At 53.9% G+C, this 24,750-nt stretch overlaps 1 protein-coding gene across 1 annotated transcript; it reads left to right on the top strand.

The window, feature by feature from the left end:
- The first annotated feature begins 11,816 nt into the window (after positions 1 to 11,816).
- LOC143384107 (cell adhesion molecule CEACAM3-like) lies at positions 11,817 to 18,724 on the top strand. Its single transcript, XM_076839177.2, has 10 exons — positions 11,817 to 11,892; positions 12,746 to 13,105; positions 13,209 to 13,308; positions 14,324 to 14,403; positions 15,093 to 15,299; positions 15,868 to 15,988; positions 16,907 to 16,974; positions 17,726 to 17,757; positions 18,272 to 18,313; positions 18,578 to 18,724. The coding sequence occupies exons 1-10, from the start codon at positions 11,829 to 11,831 to the stop codon at positions 18,641 to 18,643; spliced, it is 1,140 nt and encodes a 379-aa protein (XP_076695292.2). The 5' UTR covers positions 11,817 to 11,828; the 3' UTR covers positions 18,644 to 18,724.
- Positions 18,725 to 24,750: the final 6,026 nt, after the last annotated feature.

Here is a 24,750-nt window from a genome sequence, read left to right as displayed (position 1 = left end):
GGTGAAGGGGGAGCCTGGGGAATGAGAGGGGAGGGTCCTCGGGAGTCAGGAGGTCAGAGTCAGGCCCACACTGGCTTTGCTCACTGTGACAATCAGGAATAGAATAATTTCATTGTTCCAGCTGCAGACGGGCTTCATGAACCTAAGGTAAAACCTTGGGCTGTGGGTCACCCATGTCAACAGCAGGCCCGCTGAGCAGGCCAGACACACCTGGTTAATATTAGTGTAAGAAGTCTGAACTTCATAGATCATTGGCCACATGACATATGGTAAGCCCTAGAGTGTGACCTCTGTTTATTTGGGGTCTTCTTTTTTCTTTGACATCAGGGGATTTAAAGGATTTAAATCCTTTTTAACCTAGTATTATGATCATCCCACAATTGACCTCCTTTCCTCTTTTAAAAACAAACAATTTTTATTCTTACAGGAATTGAATATTATGCATATGAAATATTCTTGAAGTCCCCATACATTTCCCAGGTGTGTACCTCAGGGTCAGCATGTGGCAGTTGAAAAAAATATATACCCAAGAGCTTGGTGTGGTGGCACAATCCTGTAATCCCAGTTACTAGGGAGGCTGAGGCAGGAGGATCACAAGTTCAAGGTCAGCCTGGGCAACTTAGAAAGACCCTTTCTCGTAATTTTAAAAAAAATTGTAAAAAGGGCTGGGGATGTGGCTCAGTGGTAAAGCACCTTTGGGTTCAATACCCAGTGCCTAAAGAAAAAAAGAAAACACACTTAAGTGGATCCCTGCTGCTCTACCCAGGAGGACACAGGATACTATCCCTTATAAGCCATAAGTAGAATTTATGACACTGATCAAGTATCTGCACGGTTCTGTGTATGACATAAGCGATTTTCTGTGACCCATGGCTGCTGGGTGAAGTTAATTCTATTTTACACACACGGGACCCTCAGGCCTGAATTCTGCCTAACTCCTCTCTATTATGTCCCCACACTGGGGTTTGAGCATTTAGTGCAGGACACATCCAGTGCAGACAGACTCCACAGATCAGAACCTGTCACCTAAATACACCCTGCAGAGAGGTCAGCTGGCTTATTTAAGCACATAAGTCTGAGATTCTAAATCTGCACAATGGGGTGACACCCCTGTCCCTCACTGGGATGGAAGGAGCAGATAAGATGCAGGGAAGGTATTTCCACTGGCCTGGACACAGATGCCTCCTGGAAATAGTTTCTATCATAATTACTAAGCCACTTGTGTTGACTGGCTAGGGTCTGCCCTCGGAGCCTGTCACAGCTTGGAAAAGAAGAACCAGAGGAGGAGGCCTTAGAGGGAGCCCGGGCAGGATGTGGCCCAGCTGCATGTGCAGAGTGGTAGGCCAGAGCACATGCACGGTGTCAGACCAAACCCGAGGAAATCGCCAGAAGCAGAGAGTCGGGAGGACTCGGTGATGATATTGGACCTCGGGGCCATTTCCTTCCACCATGTGGGTCCCCTGCAGGGCCTGGAGTGGTTCCCCTGAAGACCTGCCCTTCAACCCCCTTCTCTTCTCCTTTTGAGAACCCCAGGCCTCTCTGACTGGGGTCCTGGTCGGGGTGGCTCTGGTGGCTGCTCTGGGGTGTTTCCTGCTCCACACAAGAACTGGAAGGTACCCAGGCTTTCCCGACCTGATCCCACCCAGGTGACCCCAGGCCTGAGGGAAGGAGACCCATCCTCAGACTCTGGCCTGACTCCGACCTCCTGACTCCCCGAGGACCCTCCCCTCTCATTCCCCAGGCTCCCCCCTCCCCAGCTACTGGCCCTGGGCTGCTGCCTCAACAGCTCCCCCCTCTGCACATTGGTCACTAGGGAGCTATCCCTGTCACATTCCTTGTGACTAAAACACTAAGGGTCACTCCAGGGAACTGGGCTGCATGAAATAATCACATAAGAGACAGAGATACCTTTTTCTTTGGGGTCCTGTGACGGTCCTCTGACCTTATGGGTCCATGAAAAGAGAGAGAACAAGCATATGCTGAACCCTTTTATTGAGGAGAAGCCATTCAAATGAGGCAAGGAGTCAGGATTCAGGGCGCTGAGTCTAGCTTCCTGATGTCTGCTGTCAGCAGATTGACTGACACCTAGGAAGGCCACACCCAAATTCCGAGCAAGAGAAGGGGACACACAAAGGGCGTTTCCATGGAACATTCTATTCCAAACAGGGCAAAGGGGTAGTATCACAAAGGAACAGGTGAGCGTAGCTCAATCCATGGGGCGACACACCTATGTCGGAAGATGCATCTCAAACTTCGGGGACCCGGGCAATTCCAGGTCACTACGAAATGTAGTGACAGTCAAAGCCTCTCCACTCAAGGAAGGAGAATGTGAATCATTCAGACTGGCTGCCACATATCCCCACAGCACTCCTCCTTCCCTCACACAGCAAACCTGCGCACTACCTGTGACAGTGTTAGTCCCCCAAACAGCACATCCTTCAGCTTACTTCACCCACGCAAGTGAGGGGTGAAGCTGTGGATTTAAGGGTGGTCCCATCCCAGCTCACACAGGGCAAGTGGAAGGGCCTGGAGAGGCTGGTGGGGTCAGCTCCACACAGCTGCCTGGTTACCTACAGCCATGATATGTGAGGTGGGCATTCCAACGTCCAGCTCAGATAGTGTGTCCTAGAATGTCCTTGCTTCCTGGCCAGGTGGGTGGAGAGAGGACAAGGCCACTGTCACATTTCAGTACTTCCTGGCCTGAGCAGAGGGTCTGGCCATAGCAGGGACACTGAGGTCAGGGAGAATCAAGATACACATGGCTCCCCCAGTGTCCTGCCCACATGGTAGCCCTACTTTCCTGCCCCCAGGTTCTGGACCCTTCCACTCATTCAAACTCTCCTGCTTTAATTTCTTTCCTGGGTCCTCAGTCTCTTTCCTGGATCTCTCCGTCAATGTTCTCCTGAACCTGCATCTGGGAGAGACCTTGCGCCTTGGTCCAGGGCAGGAATGGACATGCTTCTCTCTCTTTCTCCCTTCCTGCCCCTCCCTAATCTTTCCCCCTCCCTAATCTCAGGGAAAACTCCATTCTAGGCAGATTTATCTGTCCTTGAGTATATACCCACCACAGGAACAAAGTAATCCAGACTTTGGGGATGGTACTAGAAGATCTCAGAAATGACTGTTTCCCAAATGAACAAATGAATTACACTCCAACAGAGAACATGTGGAATGAAGCCTCTGAATCACCTCTTTAAAACCCCTGTTCCTGCTCAAGGGGAGAATCACAGCCCACAGCCTTTGGGACAGGAGATCCTTGTGTTTCTCCTTTGCTAGCAAAGCAATAAGACTTCCTTTAAAAAAAAGGACAAGGGGCTGGGGATGTGGCTCAAGCGGTAGCGCGCTCGCCTGGCATGCGTGCGGCCCGGGTTCGATCCTCAGCACCACATACAAAGAAAGATGTTGTGTCCACCGAAAACTAAAAAATAAATATTAAAGTTCTCTCCTCTCTCTCTCTTTCTCTCAAAAAAAATTATAAAAAAATAAAAATAAAAAAAAGGACAAAAGGGATTTTCTTTATGTATATATAAAAAGTACCAATCAACAATAAAGTCTTTCCTCAACTTTCCTCTCTTGGACCCCCTCCTAACACAGAACTCATGGAGAAAGGAGGTCTCTACCCCTCTCATTGGGAAAGGGATATCCTCATTCCTGTCAGACTCCAAAGCTGTGACTGTTATGCCAGATTTGTGGGACCCCAATAGACCTCCAGGAGTCAAATCAGATGCAATCACACAAGAGTCTTTTTTTTAATCTTTATTTTTTATTTATTTGTTTTTATGTGGTGCTGAGGATTGAACCCAGGGCCTCATGCATGCAAGGGAAGTGTTTTACCACTGAGCCACAACCCCAGCCCACACAAGAGTCTTTGATGCAATCACACAAGAGTCTTTATTGCAAGCTTGAGACTGACCTCATAACTGTTTCTGACGCAGCGGTCCCAGGGAGTGAGATTTTATAGGTTTTGGGGGGATACTCTATGCATCATAACATCACACAGCAAATCATTTCACACCACGGAAAAGTCAAACAACAACTCTTAACATTGATTAGCACATTCACTGGTGGGAACAAGTTGGGTAGGGGTGATTGGTTAGTACAGAGGGGGGATTCGTTTGAACTGATTGGTTTAAGCCACGAGGGGTATACGTCCTAAACTAAATGGTTTCCTAACATGATATCAATCACTATAAACTACTTGGGGGTCATCTGGCATTCCAGGTATTTTCCCTGTCTCATGCTGATTGGTGATTGCTAGGGGGTTGCTATGGATCCTCACCTACCTGAGTCAGGGACACCTGGCACCACAGATCTCTCCTGTTATTTGCAGACAAACAACTCAGCAGGGTGGGTCTGTGCCTAGGAGTGCTCTGTGGGTTTTTCCAAGGACAAGGGTCATGCCCCTCTCCTTGAACAGGCTTTGCTCTGAGGTAGAGGCTGGTTTCTCAAAATTGGAGTCACATCAGTTTCTCATGACCTTTTCCTGCACCTTGAATAAGCCTGATCTTTCCTAGGACCAGTGTCCAGCATGGCCTCAGAGAGTACCACTGCCCAGCACTGACCCCCAGTGAGTGCCCTTTCAGCCTGTGAGTGGCTGGGAGCGCTTAGGCCTACCCTATTGGCATCAGATCAATATTGGCATCAGATCGGTATTGGCATCAGATTTGCCATTTTATATCAGGAGCCATTTTATCTAGAGGCTCCAAAGTTTCTGTTCTAAGCAATGCTGCTTAACTTCCCATAAGAACATGTGCTTGCTAACTGATCAGCCCCACCCTGGCTTATGACTCAACTCCTGAGCAGCTAATGAAATTCTTCTTTAAGGCCATACAGCTGTTCTGTGAGTGCTGACAGGACGCTGCTCTCCTCAGAGGGACAGCCTTGTCCGTAGGCCTCGTGCTACTGATGATAAATCTCTTGCGTGAGATTCGGTGTGTGGCGTGCTCTTTGGACTTTGCGTGGACTCTGTAAGCGTCCTTTCATACCCCACAGTGTTCACTCCTGCAGTCACCCCCCTGGGGTTGGACCATTTTCTGGGGCTTCAAGGAAGTCTCTCCTAAAACACGACACCCATTGACCAGGCTGGACCTGTGGCATCTGGGTCATGGTGCTCTCCTCACCTCACTAGGCCACTAAAATAGCTAGACATTCTGAGAGCTGAAGATCCCCAGTCCCTCCTGCAGCAGGGGCCCAGCCCTCCCACACCCTAATGCTAACTCCTGCCTCTGCCTCTACACCAAGGTCCTCTGACAGCTCCAACTTCCGGGTAGTCCCCCCAAGTAACTTCCCACAGGGGATCCAGCTGTGCAGGCTCAGGGCGGGGGCACTGTCAATTCCCACACAGCACACACCCCCTCTTATGTTCAGCCAGGAAAAGGTAGGCCTGGCCCTGGCCAGAAGCTGGACCACTCTTCAGGGATAAGACCACCCTCTCCCTGATGTGAACCCACTCTGGGTCTGTCTGACTGTCTTGGGGACCCTTGGAATCCAGTAGGTGCAGAGTGTGCACTAGGAATATTAGGGATCCTGGGTACATGGCAGTGTAGGGGGACCACAGTCTGGACAGAAACTGGGGTGTCTGTCCAGAAGTGGAGGCTGTGCTCAGGACCCAGAGCTGGTACCTCCTGAGAAGAAAGGGCTAAACAGACACAGGGAGTAAGCTCTGGCCTGTCAGAGACCAGAACCTTCCAGGCACCACCCAGCACCTGCTCACTGGAGTCCCAGCCTTGATGAGCCTCCCTCACTGACACTGATATCCACTCTCTGTCCCCTGCCAGACCCCTTTCCCTGGCCACAGGTCTGCGGTTCCCATCTACCAGGTGAGTGTGGGTGATGAACATTCTGGCCCACAGTCCAGCGGGGACCCAGGAGCTGCCCCTCCCCACACCTTCCTGAGATTTCCAGGAAACAGCAGCCAAAATAGGATCAGGGTGGTGAGCAGGGGAGGGGGGGCCTGGGAACAGGAGCCACTGAGCCCAGCCAGGAGCAGGCACAGAGCAGTCCCAAGGGGGCCAGGGCCTAGGAGTCCCTGTCACTGTCCTCATAAGGACACAGGGTCAGAGCCCTTTTTTTTTTTTCCCAGGAATTACTAAACCCTGACGTGGACATCTACTGCCAGGTCAACCACAAGCCCATGTGGCTTCTTAGTTCCCACTAGACACTATTCCATATGGGCTGAGGGAGGGTCCTACTAGGACCCCAGACCATGGGTGATGGGGCAGAGGGGGAGCCTGAGCCCTGGGAGACTCTGGCATCTGGAGCGGGGAGGTCCTCCTGGTTTTGGGGGACACTCATTTTCATCACCTTTTCTAGCTGTCAGCCTGCAGCTTGGTTGGGCTGCAGCTCTTTCCTCTGCCTTTGGAGCCAGCAGCGTGGCCTCTCTGCTCTGCTCCTGCCCCATACCTCCCGTTCCTTCCCTGACTTTCAGCCTCCCACTCTCACTTGTAGGAAAGGACCTTGTGACTACTTGGACCCACCAGATGGCCCCACAGGAACCTCCTAAACTCATGGCCCTTCTGTCATCTGTAATGCGTCTTTTACAATGTGGCACATTCTTAGAATCTGCAGGTGAAGGTGGGCACATCTCTGTAGAGACCCGTCTCTGTCCATCACAAGGCCATTTTTTTCATCTTTCACTGAAAACCACACATGGGCATCTGCACTGGGTCACCTGGACTGTGGTGTCACATCATGAAGTGACATCCACAGCACCTCCAGCTCTGAGAGGGAAGCAGGGGACACACCACACCACAGCCCCTCACCACCTTCTTCCTGCTGATGATGCTCAGGTCTTAGGAATAAAAGACTAGTGAGATTCTCACCAACCTTCAGAAGCTCACAGGTCGTCAGCACCACGGACAGAGTCTCAGGCTGCTGGTTCCCAGGCGCTGCAGCAGGCAGGACCCAGAAAAGAAGCGTCTGCTGAGAAATTTGTCCATTTCCATTCTACACAAGGGAGTTATTCCAGGGATGATCCAAGTCCCCTCTAATTTACATAGTGTGAGGCCTCTGCACATGTCAGGGCATTAGGGTTGTTGACTCGTCCACTAGCAGATTGCTGCACCAGAGCCAGCCTCAGGAGGGTGAGAGCCTGCTGCAGGCTCACTCACGGTGGGTGAGAGTTTAAGGCACACTCAAGGCCCTGGGTTTCACCCCAGCAACACACACACACACACACACACACACACACACACAGCCTCTCAGTCTCAGGTCCCTGTGTTGCCTACCACCTTGTGGGAACTTTCACTAACTCTTGGCCCCAGGTCCTGTCCTGGGAACACACCTGCTGGAGCACCTCTGAGCACAGCATCCCGCTCCCTGAGCCACACATGAGCCCCTGGGAACCTGGGTCAAGCTGAGCCCCTCCAAGCCAAGCATGGCACCTGTCTTCCTCCTTCCCATCTCGTCCCATCCAAGGAGGTACTCTGCTCCTATAGAGCCACCCTGGCCCTCCAGGGACTCAGGTCCAGTCCCTGCAGTGTCCCTGCAGGTCACACTCACAACACCCAGGCTGCCCAGGGGAAGGGTCTCCTGTGTGCTCAGGGGAGCCTCCCTGACTTTGATGAGGTGGAGTCCTCCTCACCTTCTGCATCTGAGCAGTCCCCAGGTCCTCTGTACCCTGTCCCTGCACCCACTGTTTCTCCCTGGACACAGCCTCAGATCCCGACAGGCGGAGGAAAGGTGCTGTCTCTCTAGCAGTCCTTCCCATTCCGACCTCGTGACGATGCTCAGGCCCTTGTGACCCCCCTCTCTACAGGTGCCTTGTACCCTGGGCTCCTGAACACCTGCCCCCTCACATGCCGGCTTCAGGTCAGTGACAACCACCAGCTCTGACATCCTCACCCACGGCAGGTGTCTGAGCAGACTCACCAGGTGGGACACCTGAGGCTTCAGCAGGCAGGAGCACCCTAGTCCCTCTCCTCCCTCTATGGGGGGAGCGGGCCCCACAGGTTGCCTCTGATCATCAGCCCCAAGAACCCACACCTGCTGGTGCATCTGCTTCAAGCCAAACTCCTCAGCCACTCACTCCCCCCATCTTTCCTGATCCTGCACAAAGTGGGAAGAACCCACCCACCTAGAGGTCTCCCTGCTCACTGCCAGCCTTGGGTGGGGACAGGGGTTCTCCAGTAGTCACCTGTGCTCAGGTCAGGTAATCTGTGGGACCAGGCAGACAGGAAGACCTCCCATGTGCCTTCGACTCTCAGGGAAAATAAACAGAAAACAACTCTAACCAAAAGTCAGAAGGCAAAAGAGTCCCATGGATTCCTAATAGTGCCTCATCATGACTATGAGCTCCCCAGGATAGTGCTCCCTAGGGAAGGAGGACTTAGACTCTCGGGAACTGCTAACCCCTCCTCCCTGTGCAGGTGAGGAAGCTCCTCAAAACACAGCAGTGAGCAGGACGCTGAGCCAGGTGACCTGACACACGCAAGTTTCAGGTGGATGATCTGGACGGCCTTGGCCACCCTGTCATCACCACCCAGGATGATGGCACCTTGTCAGGGAGAAATGGCAGGTTCCTGGGACCCCTTCCTTCCCCATCCCACACAGTGCCGTGCCTCCTGAGACACTCCCTGGGTCACACTGCATGGAGAGGGCAGCGTGAACCTCTCCAATCCCATCCAGACCTCCATGTGAATGGCTGGAAGCAACCTCCATATGATCTTCCCCAAATTCTGTGGCTCTGGGGGAAATTGCAGAGCTGAGGACCCTCAGCTAAGGTTCCATGCAGTGGCCTGACTTTGAGGAGGGTTGGGAACTGTGAGGTGTGACAGGGTCTCTGACCCTGAAGCCTGATTCTCTGCTAAGGGAATCTCCAGGTGGGTTCTGGCAGGATCCTCCAGCTTTCCTGACAGTGCAGCCCAGACACCCTGAGGACAGAGGGGATGGGGAAGTCCCCGAGGAGGGAAGAGGAGTCCCAGAGACCCTCACTACTCAGAGTTCTTATTTGAGCAGGCTCTGAGGTCATCTAGGGAGGGGAAGGGGACAGAGACCTGTCCACCTGAACACATCACTCATGTGATATTAACCCTCCTCTCTGCCCACCCACCCTCCAGCATGGCTCTAGGGTGGGGACATGCTGTGGGATCCTCAGTACTACAGACAGAACTAGGTGGAGTATCAGACCATAAACTTGAGAACAGAGAGAGTTTTGTTGAGATATGTTGAAAATTCAAGATTAGAAGTGGTTCATTATTAAAATATATATTTGATAAATGCTTAAAGATGATGCAAAAAAATATTTTCAAGGCTCCCGTTTACATTCTCCTCATTGTCCACCAGAGGGCGGCAGAGGCCAGCCTGGCTCCTCCCCTGACCTCCTCAGCAGGACCCACAGCCCAGCAGGGTCTGAGCTTCCCAGCCCAGCCTCAGCCCACAGTCCTCCTGCTTCTCTAAGCTGCCCCAGATGGCCTCTGTCAGCTCCATGCTGAAGGCCATCCTCTGCAGCCAGCTCCTGCCCCTGTTCCTTCAGGTCTTCCCAGGGGCAGGTCCTCTGGCTTCAAGTCCTGGTCAGAAAGGCCCTTTCCCAGGGGAGCCTTCTGAGCTCCCGCTCCAGCACAGGCTCTGGCTGCCTAAACTCTGTCACTAGTGGCCCTTCTCTCTGTTTCAGCTAGCTCCTCGGTTCCAGGTGCTCCCTGGGTGTCTGTCTGCCCTGAACAAGAGAGACTCCATGAATGCAGGGACCACGTCTGTCCTGCCCTCCGTGGGACTCCCAGCCCAGTGCCCGACACCTAACAGATGCTCAATGAATACTCATGAAATGTATGGAGAACCAATCAATCAAAGCACATGACCTCCATGTGGCCGCCAAAGTCAGACTATGTTCCATGTGCACAAAGGAACACGGGCCTCAGCTCTGGAGAAGGCCAGCAAGTGCCTGAAGCTGCCCAGAGATGAGGCCTTCATGCTGGTAGTGTTGGGGGAAGACAGAGGCCTCCTAACAGTGAGGGGTCATTCCTGATTCTTTCCACAGCCCTGACAACCTCTCCCCATCTCTACCCAGTGAGTGACATCCCTTTTCCCAGGAGGTCTGGGCAGCTGCCTGTCCTTCCTCCACTCACTGATGCCTGATCTGGAACTAACTCCAGATTCCCCATCCCAGATGGGATTTCTACCAGGGAAAGCCAGAGCCCCATGTGACAACAGGGGAAGGTGACTCTCAGCCTCAAGGGCACCAGGCCTGAGGATTCCTGTGCCTATGGTCCCTGCAGACATCTCAGCAGCCCAAGGAGTCTGGGGCATGAGGGGAGCTCAGCACATCTCAGAGGGGCTGGGGGTTCACAGGGCTTTCTCTTCCCAACAGAGGAACCAGGGAACCCTGGTGGAGATGCAGGTGGGAGCATCTCCAGTTCCTGGACCCTGTGAGCAGGCCCACACAGAAGGCAGACAGGGACAGTGATGACTTTGGAGCCAAGTCCCTATGTGCCATGATGGAGAAACCTGGTATTCTGGACCAGCCCCCATGCTGGTTCCCTCTCCCCAAAGCTTCAAGAGACACCACCCATGTCCTTCCTTTGAAACCTTGGGACAGATGGCTCCTCCTGAGGCCGCCCATCCCCGGGTGCCAAACTCTCCCAATTCTGAGCATCGGTCCTCAGGACAACTCCTGTCCTCTCCCTAGACTCACCCTGCACTAGGTAGTGTCAAGCAGCCTGGGGACCCAATGTGAACAGGACTCGCCCTGCAACCTGTAGATCAGAGCCACCTGTGCTCAGCATCTCTGCTACAGTTACGTCCCCACAGACACTAACTACAGGTCTCCTCATGACCTTCAGTGGTGAATATGTGACTCAGTCCACATAGCATTTGATTCTTTGAGACAGGAGCGTGGCTTTGGTTGTAGATGGAGGTAGAGATGTCACCTGATTTCCACCAGGGCACCAATGGTCTCATGGGCTCCCTCCCACCTGCCTGCTGTCCCCACATTTCCTTCCTGTGCCTGGGAGAACACTGCTTGGCCACAGATCCTGTGTAGTCCACTCCTTCCTGGCCTCATGCATGGGGAAAGGCAGGGTGACCACAAGAGAACCATCCAGGCAGAGGACAGAGGCCACCCACAGATGACATGGGCAGGCCTGAGCCACAGCTCCACCAACAAATGGAGAGAAAAGCTCTCCCTGAACTCTCTCCCCAAGGGCAGCAGAGCCCACAGTCAACCGCCCCTCACTGCCACATCCTCCTTCCAAGGACACAGGTCACTTGCACTTGCACAACCGGGACCTGAAGTTCCCTCTGAGAAATTTGGAAGTGGGATCTGAGCTATTCTGGTGACATAAGAGATAGAGGATAGGTCCCCATACCTGTCATACCTCAGTGGCACCCATTTTAGCCTCCAGAGACAAGTCTCTCCCCTTTCTGCTGGGAGTAAGCCACCTTCCCAGAGCATTTGAGAACATGCGGAAGATGAGGGGCCACCATGCGATCCTCTATCATAAAGGGTAGTATGCCCAGGGTGAGGGGACCCCAGGGGTTCCCTGGGTGGTGCTGAGAGCCCTGAGGCCAGGACACAGCTGAGGCCAGTGCTGGGTGAGCCACTTCTCTCAGGGGACAGTCCCCACCTGCCTTGCTCCTCAGGGTGTGGTGTGCAGTAGTGAAACTCAACAGGGGAAGCAGAAGGGACAGGAGGCAGGACTGAGAGGGAGGGGACAGAGAGGTTCCTCAACAGAGACCCCACCCCCAGCCCAAGTGACCCAGGAAAGTGCTCCTGCCCTGGGAGGAGGCTGAGCTCAGAGAGGAGCAGGGCAGCAGGGCTGACTGGCCTGGACCTCGGCTCCCCAGCAGGTCTGCAGTGAAGCTCCTTCCACAGAGGGGACAGAGCAGCAGGGACCATGCGGCCCCCCTCAGCCTGTCCCTGCAGAGGGGGCATCCCCTGGCAGGGGATCCTGCTGGCAGGTAAGAGGGGACAGTTCCCTGAAAGAGGGCGGGAGGTGGAGCACAGTCTTGCTGGTGCCCCCTGGGAGGACATGGCCATCACAGGGGACACAGGGCTTCACAGGGAACCTGATGGGAACAGAACACAGAAGACAGAAGCTCACCAACAGGAAACTCTCAGTGACCCGGAGCTGATGAGGGGGATGGAAAGCTCAGGGGTTCTCTTCCCCAAGTTACTCACCAGGGGCCATTGTATTGAAAATCAGTGTTAACAGTCAGGGCCACTCTCCAAATAGAAAGGCAACTTGAGCAGTGGACACTGTCTGCAGCCACCAGCCTCAGACATTGGCACAGACACCTGGACGCTCAGGCGGGGACCCTGCTTCACTCACCCACAGGAGGCTGAGCCTGGTCCAGGCCCTGGGCCACAACAAGGGACAGACTAGTCTCTGCCTCCTGGAGCTTCCTCTCTAGAGGGCAGGAAGCCAGGCCAGAGGGAGATCTGCAGGTGAGGCCAGGTGCTGTGTAGATCTAGGAGGGCAGAGAGCAGGGAAATGTCCACAGGGAAGACCTGGGGTCTGTAAGGAGGTGGTCAGGGGATGCGGGTGCCCAGGTGCCCTGGGTGTGAGCAGGGATCTGAGGGCACTGAGGGGCCAGCCTTGCAGACACCTGGGAAAGGTGTTCCCAAGAGAGGATGACAGGTACAGGGGGTTCTGAAGGAACAGAGTCATGCTGCTGGCCTTGACCAGGGACACATGCACACACCACACACCCCAAGGCTGAGGAGTGAGGACTCCTGCTGAGGACGTGAGCCCCATCTTTCCAACCAATACGAAGGGCCCAGTATTGATGGATTTCTCTCTCTTCCCTCCAGTCTCATTGCTAACCTTCTGGAACCCGCACCCTGCTGCCCTGCTCACTATCCTGTCAGTGCCTTTCGATGCTGCTGAAGGGACAGACGTTTTTCTACTGGTCCACGATGCTCCAGAGCACACTGTAGGTTACGCCTGGTATAGAGGGGAAATAGTAGACCGCATCTGTCTAATTGTATCCTACTCGAATCTCTCACACACAACTATCCACGGCCCTGCGTTCAGTGGTCGAGAGAAAATATACTTCAGTGGGTTCCTGCTGTTCATGAATGTGACACAGGAGAACACAGGATTCTACACCCTACAAACCACAGCTGCTAATTTTGATACTGAAGCAGCAACTGGAGAATTCCGAGTACACAGTGAGTGATGTTCCAGGTCCTCCGGGTGTTGGGAGGGGTTAAATCCACTGCATACAAGGACCCTGACACTGGAATCTGCCTCGTGTGCATTACGTCCCCACAGTGGAGTTGGAGTATTTAGTGCAGGACACACGCAGGGCAGACAGACTTCAGAAGATCCGAGTCCTCTGCCAGAATCCACTGGCAGAGAGAAGGGTGGTCTGGTGGGAGACTCAGCCCAGGCAGAGCAGTCTCAGCCCAGCCCCTGTGTCCTTCCCAGGGGCATGGCCCTGAGAAAGACCCTACAGGACTGAGTCAGGCCTGGCCTGAGGGCCCTGGAGTCCTCACAGAGAAGGTCAGCCCAGGAAGTTCCTGTCCCAGATCTCTGTCCCAGGGTCCTGGCTCCAGGTGACCCTGAGGACGTGTGGCCAGGGTTGGAGTTTGGCTTCCTGTTGAGGGCTGCTGGGGAGCAATGATTTACTGGCTCCCTGATCTGGTAGCTCCTGGAAGTGGTCACCAGCCAGGGCACAGTCCCAGGAGCCACATCTGGGCAAGGGCACCTGGGCATTTCCTTCTCCTGGGACTAGCAGTGGTGAGCACAGAGGGACAGGTGCCTCAGGCCAATCAGGTGCCCTGATGGACCTCTATGAGGCTCCACAGGAAGGTCCATGTCCCCAAGGGGAGGAACAGAGGAAAGAGATGCTCCTGGAGCTCCTGGTCCTCCCAGGACCAGCCCAGGGCGCTCTCACTGGGAGGCAGATCAGAGTAGGGGCTGTTTCTTTGGGGGCAGCTCCTCCAAACCAAGGTCAGTTACTGTGAGTATTTCAAGGTTAATTTATAGACAACATGGTGAACCAGACACCACTTCCCATGTGTCCGATAAAGGGAAACTGAGGCACTGGGAACACCGTTGCTGAATCAGGCCACACAGACCTTGGGTGGCAGATCAGTGGTGCATGTCACTGTGCAGCCAGAGCACATCCTCTGTATACTGGTGGCCTATGTGGACAGGCCTGGTAATCCCTCCTTCTCCAATATACATGGCAGCAGTTTCCAGAAATCTCTCTCTCTCTCTCTCTCTCTCTCTCTCTCTCACACACACACACACACACACACACACACACACACACACACACACTTTTATAGCATTCCAACTGTGGTGTAACTGTTCACCGGAAAAAGCAGGTGCTGGGAACTGAACACCCACGTAAGGGGATCTGAGGTGCAGTTTCAATGAAGGAGGTGGGTCCCTGTGAAAGGAATGATGCTGCTGTCACAGAAGGGGACCAGGTCCAGCAGATGTGACTTCCTGATAAAGGGTGAGTCTGCCCCCCCCCTTCCTCTCCCACATGCTCTCTCACCATGGGGAGCCCCCTGCTGTTAAGATGCAGCAAGCTGCCCTCTTCACATGGGGCCCCTAGATCTTGCACTTCCCTGGCTCCAGAACAGTGAGCAGGAGATCTCTCTTCTTTACACACCACCCAGTCTCAGGTGCTCTGTTAGAGCAGCCCAAGATGCACCAAGACCAGCACAGAAGTTCTGGAAGATAAGACCCCAGAGTCCACGGGAAAACCCACTTGATAATGAGGTGGCTGGACCTGGGGCCTGAGAGGAGGTTTCCCATCTGGATCCCAGAGGGATATCAAGGGGACAAGCCAGGGGTCCGCTGATATCATCTAGAGTCAGAGGGAGGTTAAGCAATTTCTTATTTTAATTGTAAGGTAAAGAAGCGTGGTTCAGGAGGTTGGCGTGTAGTCCAAGGTCAACATATTTGCTACATTTTGAAGTTTCCCCTAGAATAGACTTGAACCATATCAGAACCAAGATCATAAGAAGGTCATCTTATTTCTGGGTCCTCCCTACACGGTCATCTTCTTGCTGAGTTCTCAACCACTGTCCATGGCCTCAACAATCTATCTCATCCTCTGGACCACCCGAGAACTGACAGACATCTCTGAGGACAGGCCTCAGGCCCACGCTCAGTCAGCCCCCTGCTGTTTTCCCACAGGGCTTGTGGCCCAGCCCTCCCTCAGAGCCACCAACACAGAACCACACTCTGTGGCCATGACCTGCCTCTCAGATGACCCTGGAATCTCCATCACGTGGATCCTCAATAGCCAGACTCTGCAGCTCACAGACAGGATGCAGCTGTCCCCGGACCACAGGACCCTCAGCATAGACCCCGTCAGACAGGAGGATGCCGGGGAGTATCAGTGTGAGGCCTCCAACCCCGCCAGTTCCACCAGGAGTGACCGCTTCAGGCTGGCTGTGATCTCTGAGTGGCCCCCATCCCACCCAGTGTACCTTCATATATTTCACTGTCAAGGGCCACCATATGGCACCAGCCATGAGCTTGGGGTAGATGCCAGAGCTTAGAGAGAATGTGGTTGACTACCCAGAAATTAGGTCCCTTGATGTCACCTTGGTTCTGATCTGACCTGAGGCTAGGCCTGGGCTAGACAGTCTGTGAGGGCTGCCCACTGACACTGTCCTGAGATGGGAAGGAAGAAAGGAGGAAGAGGCTTTAACAGGATCATGAGCAGGATGTGGCCCAGCTGCATGTGCAGAGGGTCAGGCTAGAGCACACGCAGGGTTCCAAAAGTAAGCAGGAAGAAATCTCCAGAAGCAGAGAGTCGCAGTTGGGGGGACATGGTGACGATGACATGACAAACTGAACTTGGACCTTGGGGCCATTCCCTTTCATTCTAGGTGGGCCCTCTGCAAGGCTCAGGGTGGTTCCCCTAAAGACCTGGACCTTCATCCCCTTTCTCTTCTCCTTTCAGCAGAAGAGAGGACCCCAGGCCTCCTAGTAGGGGCCATTGCTAGCTTCGTGACAGGGGTCCTGGTTGGGGTGGCCTTGGTGGCTGCTCTGAGGTGTTTCCTGGTTCACAGAAGAACTGGAAGGTACCAAGGCTTCTCCCACCTGATCCCACCCCCAGGCTGGCCCTAGGCCTGAGGGAAGGAGACCCATCCTCAGACTCTGGGCCTGACTCCGACCTCCCCACTTCCAGAGGACCCTCCCCTCTCATTCCCCAGGCTCCTCCCTCACCAGCTGCTGGCCCTGGGCTGCTGCCTCAACAGCTCCCCCTCTGTGTGCTGGTCACTAGGGACCTGTCCCCACAGCACTGTCCTCCTTCCCTCACACAGAACACATCCTGTGACAGATTAGTGTTCAAAAATGGTGCCTCCTGCACCAAGTGAGGGGCAAAGCTCTGTATCGGAGGGGTGGTCCTGTCCCAGGTCACCCAGTGCAAATGGAGGGTCCTGGAAGGCTGGTGGGGTCAGCTTCCTACATCTTCTTGGTTACTCGTGGCCCCTGATATGGAGGTGGAGTTCTGGGGCCCAGCCAGGATAGTGTGTCCTAGAATATCCTTTGTTTTCTGGACAAGGCCACTGTCACATTTTAGCACCTCCTGGCCTGAGCACAAGGCCTGGCTACAGCAGGGTCACCAAGGTCAGGGACTGTCAAGATGGAAGTGGCTCCCACAGTGTCCTGCCTGTGTGATGACCCAGCTTCCTGCCCAGGGCATAGACCCTTCCATGCAGTCAAACCCTCCTGTTTTAATTGGTCCTGATTCCTTAGTCCCTTCTCTGGGTCCCTTAGTCCAAGTTCTCCTGGGTCTGTATCTCAGAGGGACATTCACCTCTTACTCTGGGCAGAGGTGGCTTCTCAAGTCCTTTCCTCAGTTCCCCTCCCCTGGGCCCCTGGTACACAGACCTGATGGAGAGAGGAAGGTTTCACACCCTCCCGGAAATGGGGTACCCTCCTCATCCCCTATCTGACCCCAGTCCATGACCTCTCCCTGCACCCTCATGAATAAGCCTGACCTTTCCTAGGGTTGGTGTCCAGCAAGGCCTCAGAGACCCCCGAACCCCAGCATCAAGACTTGGTGAGTGCCCCTTCAGCCTGCAGGTGTTTGGGAGCCCCTAGGCCTGCCCCACAGTGTCCACTCTTGCAGTCAATAACCTTTCCAGGATCGAGACCTTTTCCTGGGGCTTCAAGGAGCCCTGACATGAAATACTCAGGAGAGGGGACCCAACTGGCCAGGTCAGCCCACACCTGTGGCATCTATTCACCTCTCAGACTCCTTGGCTCCCTGGGTCACTAAAAAGGCTACAAGGGCTCTCCCAGGACATGTTGACTGTCCTGACTCTCTGCCGCAGTCTGGCTGGGCACAATTCAGGAGCCACTTCTCAAAAGAAACGAACTTTATTTTTAGAACACACACACCACACCACACAGCTCTCCAGGAAAACCCTCAGAGCCCAACTGCCACAACCGGCTTCCCACAAGCCTCTCAACCTCCCCCACTCCTCCTGCTCTTGAGGCCGATTGGCTGGGTCGCGTGGGCGGAGCCAAAAAACTCCCCCAATGAGCAGCTCCGTGGTCTGAAAGGGCGGGGAAACAACCCAATGAGCATCACCGCAGAGGAGCCAATCAGTTGGCAGCTAGAAGTTTGCTGGGGCCGCTGTGAGCCAATCATCAGCTGGCAGCTGGAAGTTTGCTGGCAGCTGGAAGTTTGCTGGGGCCCCTTCGGCTGTGGCTTTCAACAACTCTCTATAAGCCGAGGACTCCCAGTTCCTCCTGCAGCAGGGGCCCAGCCCTCACCACCCTCCTGCTAACTCTTGTCTCTGTCCCAGGCCAAGGTCCCTCTGACAGCTCCACCTCCCTGGTAAGTGCCCCCATCTCCCTCCACACAGGGGACCCAGCTGAGCAGGCTCAGAGCAGGGTTGCTGTCAACCCCAACACACCACAGTCAGCCCCTCTCGTGTTGGACTAGCACAGGTTAGCCTGGCCCTTGCCAGACGCTTGGCCACTCTAAGGGACAGGATAACCATCACTTTGTCCTCAGCCCACCCTGCCTCCTTCCATCTGTCTCTGGGGAATCCTGGAGGCCAGCAGGTACACAGTGGGTCCTGTAAGTTTCTAATCAGTGGTCCAGGGTTAATGACGTAAAACACAGTCAGGACAGCCACTGAGGTGACTATCCAGAAGTGGAGGCTGGTGCTCAGGACCTAGAGCTGATACCTCCTGAGAAGAAAGGGCTAAAGCAGACACAGGGAGTAAGCTCTGGCCTGTCAGAGACCAGAACCTTCCAGGCACCGCCCAGCACCTGCTCACTGGAGTCTCAACCTTGACGACCCTCCCTCGCTGAGCCTGATGTCCACTCTCCCTCCTCTGCCCAGGCTCCTCTCCCTGGCCACAGAGCTGCTGTTCCCATCTACCAGGTGAGTGTAGGTGAGAAATATTTTGGCCCACTGTCCAGGGGGAACCCAGGAGCTGACCCTCCCCACACCTTCCTGAGCTTTTCAAAAACAGCAGCCCAAACAGGATCAGGGTGGTGAGCAGGGGAGGGAGGGGCCTGGGAACAGGAGCCTCTGAGCCCAGCCAGGAGCAGGCACAGAGCCGTCCCAGGGGGGGCCAGGGCCTAGGAGTCCCTAGTCCCTGTTCTCATAAGTACACAGGGTCAGAGCCTCTTTGTTCTTTTTCAGGAATTACTAAACCCTGACGTGGACACCTACTGCCGGGTCAACCACAAAGCTGATATGCCTTCCTAGTTCCCACCAGTCAAGGCTCCATATGGGCTGAGGGAGGCTCCTACTAGGACCCCAGACCATGAGCAAGGGGGCAGAGGTGGAGCCTGAGCCCCTGGAGACTCTGGCACCTGGAGGAGGTGGGGTTCCCTGGGTTTCTGGAGACCCAGACAGGCTGCCCTGGGCTCTGAATGGCCAGAACCAGGCTGCCTGTGCCCAGGAGCAGGGGCTTCAGGGAGAGGGAAGGGCCCCTGTGGGTCACCTGGAAAGGCACTGAATAAAGACCCCCTTCCCTCCTTCGTTCCTTTGGTTCTTGTGGGAACGTCTCTTGGCAGACACTCCCCTCAGGTTCCAGGTCAGCTCTGCCCTGTGTCACGCAGGGGAATCGTGGTCTCTAAGTTGTTCCCACAGGGTTTCTCTTCCTGGGAGACAGGAGCTGGGAGGTGGAGCCAGGGCAAAGGTGGGGTCTGTCCACAGGGAAGGGGGAGGGTCCCAAGGCCCTGCAGCCAGCAGAGCACTCAGTGGCCCTCACGCTCCAGGGACCCAGGGTGGCTAGCTCTGGTCACTGATTATTTCTCTGCCCAAAGCCCAGTCCTCAGCACATCTTCACCTCTGCTGGGACACAGACTGAGGCTGTCAGAGTAATCAGGGGACAGGGCCAGACCCAGATCAGACCCTGGACAAGGGCCTCCCTTGGCTTCAGTCCTTGGGGGGCCACTCTGAATGACCCACGCCTCCAGTCCTGAAGCGAGGGGCTCTGACCAATCACTACATTTCGTGGTGACTTGGGCATTGTCCCAGCTCAGGAAGTAGAAGGTGTATCTTCAGTTGTAGGTGTCACCCTTGAGTTTGAGTTACATTCACCTGTCCCTTGTAACCCTGCCCCTTCTGGCCTTTTTTGGATAGAACTTTCTAAAGAACAAGAGTTGTCCCCTCACCGATAAAAGCCCACTTCTGAACGTGCTCTAGCTCTGTCGCCAGCCTCTCGTGACTTTCTCTTGCTCTCCCTTTTGGGGAGCCTGAGGCTGAGAGTGGAGAAGCCATTCAGAAGCTTGTTTTAAGGTAAAGTGTGTGTCTGTGTTTTATTTGGGTCCCTGGAAATTCACATGAGCGACCTTAAGTTCAGCTGCCTGCACAGATCAGGAGCAGCAGGTGGTACCCAGAACCAGGGGCCACTCAGAGTGAATTTCCAGGTTGACTGAGAGAGCGCGCTGTAGAAATTTAGTGAATCGTGGTTTGGGTGGGGGTGGTGACGGAGGAAGCAGGCAGTTTCAGAGCCAGGGACATTAAAGAATTATCATGGGCAGTTCCATTCTTCAGATACAGAAATATACTTAATAATCCTGGAAACTCTAATCAGCTGGAGAGGAAAACAAGTCAGGAGGGCCCACCTGGCTCAATTCCTGAAAACAGTCAATGACCTATGCCTGTGGTTTTGTGAGCAAGATTCGCCAGATTTGCTTACTTGGGAGAGGCTAGGAAGAAAATTGTATCAAGGCTGCCTCTCTGCCAAGCTGTCTACCAGTATAATAGAGAGTGTTCAGAAGGTCTGACGGCGTTAGAAATGTGTCCTTTTGTAGATCAAGAGGAGGACCAATGGTCCCCGGAGGACCTGTTAGAGGGCTTCAGAGAGCCATTAGGAGTTTGGAGCAAGAGAAGTGGCCAGAGGCTGCTTCTAAGCGGTCTTCTCTATCTACATCGGGACCAAGGATGGAGTCAATTTTCACTCAGTCAGTACCTCGCAAACCTTGGGGCAAGACCTAAGACCAAAAGTTCAGTCACAGCTGAACCAGACAGACCCAGTGATTTGGAGGAGCGCCAAGGGGCGTGTTCCAGAGAGGAAACTAGCCTAAATCGGGTTTCTGTGAGGCGGATTCAAAATGGAGGGGAAGAAAATGGACAGGAAGATACTGACGAAAATCAGCCTCAATCTCGAGGGCCGTGTTTCAGTTGTGGCTTGAAGTCCACCCCTCCCCGCTTCAAACAAACCGGACAATTCCTAAGCTGCTCCTTTCCCCCTTCCTTCATCCGGGCCGACAGGAGTCGGGTAAGTTCCCTTATTTCCCCTGACCTTCCTGGGCATTTGTCTCTGGACTGCAAGTCTCTGCACAATAAGGGCAGAGACCTCTCTTGGTACCGCCTGGCGTGGGAAGATTTGGACAGACGTGTTGGCGGCCCACCTCCATTTCTGACCTCACTTCTGCAGTTAATCCTCCTGCTTTGCCATTCTGCGGACAGCCCGTTTGAGACCTCAACTTCTGGGTCCCCAGACCAAGTGTATGGGGCCCAATTAATTCAGCAGGAGCACCCTTTACTGGAACTTAAAATCAGTCATAAAAAATTTGGAGGTATCGTAGATAGTGGGGCTGATAAATCTGTTCTCCCTCATAGATTTTGGCCCCAAATCTGGCCTTTACATATTGTGCCTGGCAACTTAGAGGGCATAGGTCAGATATGTCAACCTGCACAAAGTGCTCAGTATCTTCGTTGGGAAGATAAAGATGGTAATTCTGGAATTTTCAAGCCTTATGTTTTAGACACCTTACCAGGAAATTTATGGGGTTGTGATATATTAAGCAGCTTAGGCTTATTATTAGTAACTCCAAGTTCTAACATGTCATTTGAGGGACTTAAACAAGGACTTATTCCTAGGGAAATTTATAGGAAGACTACCTATCTATAACCCAATCTCCCCAACAGAGACTAATGCACCCAGCCAAAATTTTTGGTAGGGGCCCTGACTGTTAGGTTGAAGGCAGTGACTTAGGAACAAAGCACCAAGCAGCTCTCGTGTGTGTATGTGGAAAAAACTTCCATCAGGCACCCATGGAACGGATTGTCAATCAGCAGGGTCTCCTGGCCAACCCTGGATCTCAGCCAGCTCCCCCAACCAACTCCAGTGGGACAAGGTACTCTCAAAGCCCCTTTTCCTGTCCCAAGCCCTTCCTTACTGCCCCAAGCCCCATCAAATTCCAGTCCTGGCGAGCCCCCACGCGGTTTCTCCTCAGCCCCTCCTCCTGTCTGCTCTGTGGGTCTGATGGAGTTCTGCCCCAGAGTGAGACTCAATAAAGCCTCGTTCCGTGGCCTTTTTAAATCTGCCTCCTTTTGGTTGTTGCCGTTGCCTGACCTTACATCTGGTGCCAAAACCCGGGAGGGATTTTTGGGCTACTCCCATAAGGGCTTGAAATCCACCCCTCCCCGCTTCAAACAAACCGGACAATTCCTAAGCTGCTCCTTTCCCTCTTCCTTCATCCGGGCCGACAGGAGTCGGGTAAGTTCCCTTATTTCCCCTGACCTTCCAGCCCCTCTCTGTCCAAGGGGGTCTATCTGTAAGTCACTCTCGTGTCATAGACTCCCACCCATTCCGTTCAAGGCCCCGGGAACTGTGGAGACATCCCAGTTCTTGTGTGAGCCATTCTGATCCATTTGGGCCTCTGGCGGGTTTCAGGGATCTTCAACCCCTGCCCTGCCCTTATCTGTTTCTCCGGTGAGTGCGGTCAGGATTTGGGATGCCTTTTTCTGCTCCCACCCACCCCTGAGGGTGTCAGAAGGTCATGGGAAAAACATGGAGTTCTCTTAGACCCCAAAAGTCCTTTGGGTGTCTGTATTCAAATTTTGCCAAATTAGGACTAACTCAAGAACCGCCTGGTCTCTTACTCCACTGTGGCCTGGCCCCAGTGTGACTTAGGCAATGGGTCACAATGGCCCCCAGACGGAACTTTTGATCTTAAACCCTCACTGAATTGGACAGTTTCTGTCACTGGACAGGGGAGTGGACAGGAAGTTCAGGCCTTTTGAGATCTGCTCCCGTCCTTCCCTCTGGTCCCCGCTCCCGTCTCCTCTCTGTTCGGTTCTCCTGCTCAAGGCCTCCTTGCTAGGGAAAACCCCAAACTCTCTCCCATTGTTCTTCAACTTCTCTTTCCACGATCTCAGAACCACCAAAACTGCTCTCTGACCTACCTTCCTCGTCTTCCTCCTCCCAACCCACACCCATCTGCCCTGCTGCCACTCTCACCCCTCCACCCCTCCTTCTGCTGACACAGCCTCTCCTCCCCCACTTCAGGACCCTCCCCCTCCCCCCTCCTCTCCTGCAGCCACGACTCCTCTGCCCACCTCTTCTACTGATAAGCCCTTCCCCTCCCGCTTCCCCCTCTCACTCCTCTCTTCTCCTGTCAGTTCCCACAGCCGGTCCCACCAGGCCCTCTTACCAGATAACCCAAAGCACCTTTGTCCTCGCAGGGAAGTGGCTGGTGCTGAAGGGATCATCCGAGTACACATCCCATTCTCACGTCAAGATCTTTCCCAGATTGAAAAGCTCCTTGGGCCTTCTCTGCTGACTCTTCTGCTTATATTAAGGATTTCTGATACCTCTCTAGGACTTAAGATCTTACCTGGCATGACGTCTATGTCCTTCTGTCCCCCACCCTTATCCCCGATGAGTGAGCCCACGTCCAGCAGCCCACACAAGATCATGCTGATCAAATTCGTCTGACAGATATGCCTCTCCCCACAGGTGAAGCAACTGCTCCCTTAACCGAGCCCAACTGGGACTATCAAGATGGCCAACAAGGTCACCGTCACTGTGCTCGCATGGTTCAATACCTTATAGCGGGCATGCAGGTGGTTTCATTGAGGTGGTTAACTTTGATATTTACTCAATCGGCCCATGATATTAGACAAATCTCAAGAAAGCTGAGGAGGGCCCTCAGATCCCTATGTGAGATCTGGTGAAAATGGCCTTTAAAGCAGGCTCCAGTGCAGAAACTCAGGCCTTGGCAATGGCCTTGAGGCCTACAGTTCCAGAGAAAGCTTGGCAGGGAAACCAGCATTCCTCTCCACCAGGGATTGCTTCAAATGTGGATGCGAAGGTCACTGGGCTCGCCAATGCCCAAACCCACGGCCCCCTCCTTCCAGGCCATGCCCTACCTGTTAGCAGACAGGACATTGGAAGAGTGACTGCCCCATGGCTGGCCCTTCCTTGGTGCCTCCACATGGGGGCATGACCAGCCAGATAGTCCCTTCTCTTGAACTATTGGGGTTCTCAGAAGACTGAAGAAGCCTGGACTCAGGACTCCCACCACCATTGCCAAGCCCAGGCTAATGCTCCAGGTAGTGGGTATCCATAACCTTCCTTGTGGACACAGGGGCTGCCTAATCTGTCTTGCCTCCCACTATGGGCCTCTGTTTTGTTCCCAGGTCTTGACTATGGGGATTGATGGCAAACCTCCTCCCCAAACCGAACTGCTAAGCTGGCCTGTGCCCTGGAGGGACACCCTTTCACACACTCTTTTCTGGTCATTCCATCCAGTTCAGTTCCTCTCCTAGGCAGAGATGTTCTCCAATTACTAGGAGCCACCTTCCAACTACACCCCAAGAATACTACCACCCATCTCCTTCTGCCTCTAATCCTTACCCTCTCTAAAAACCTGACAGTACCTACTGTGCCATTGCCCCCTGACCTAGTCGATCCCCAGGACTGGGACATCTCCAAGCTGGTCATAGCCTCCCACCACAAGCCAGTCCGTATCCAGCTGAAACCCCAAACTAAATTTCCTTCACATCCCCAATTTCATATCTCAAAAACCCACAGGGAGGGACTTAAACCCCTCATAGATGGGTTACTTGCCCAGGGACTCCTCATCCCTATAACTCCCCCTGCAACACCCCCATATTGCTGGTGCGCAAACCCTCAGGAGCCTATCACTTAGTCCAGGATCTCCACCTAATTAATGAGGCAGTTATTCCCATCCACCTGCTGGTCCCCAACCCTCACACTCTTCTCTCTCATATCCCTCCTTCAACCACTCACTTTACTATCCTGGATCTTAAAGCTGCCTTCTTTACAGTGCCCCTCCATCCTGACCCTTATTACCTCTTTGCCTTCACATGGGAAGACCCTACATCCTTCAGGTCTCAACAGCTGACACGGGCAGTCCTACCCCAAGACTTCAGGGACAGTTCCCCCGTCTTTGGGCAGGCCTTGGCATAGGACCTAACTGCTTGTGACTTGGGGACAGCACTCTCTTACAGCTGGATAGAAGCCTTCCCTGCCTCCAGGGAAACTGCTGACACCGTCACCTCCATCCTCATCCAGCAGATCATTCCCGGGTTCAGACTTCCTGCCTCCAGCC

Source organism: Callospermophilus lateralis, chromosome 18, assembly GCF_048772815.1.
Source record: "Callospermophilus lateralis isolate mCalLat2 chromosome 18, mCalLat2.hap1, whole genome shotgun sequence".
NCBI lineage: Eukaryota > Metazoa > Chordata > Mammalia > Rodentia > Sciuridae > Callospermophilus > Callospermophilus lateralis.
The sequence above is the reverse complement of the archived record's forward strand: the minus strand, read 5'-3'. Positions and strand labels throughout refer to the sequence as shown.

What these genes read in the sequence shown, in the direction of transcription:
- LOC143384107 (XM_076839177.2), top strand. Translation starts at nt 11,829, where the DNA reads ATGCGGCCCCCCTCAGCCTGTCCCTGCAGAGGGGGCATCCCCTGGCAG. An exon ending in GTTCACAGAAGAACTGGAAG is followed by an intron (nt 15,989 to 16,906) that starts GTACCAAGGCTT and finishes CTCATGAATAAG; the next exon opens with CCTGACCTTTCCTAGGGTTG. An exon ending in AACCCCAGCATCAAGACTTG is followed by an intron (nt 16,975 to 17,725) that starts GTGAGTGCCCCT and finishes TCTCTGTCCCAG; the next exon opens with GCCAAGGTCCCTCTGACAGC.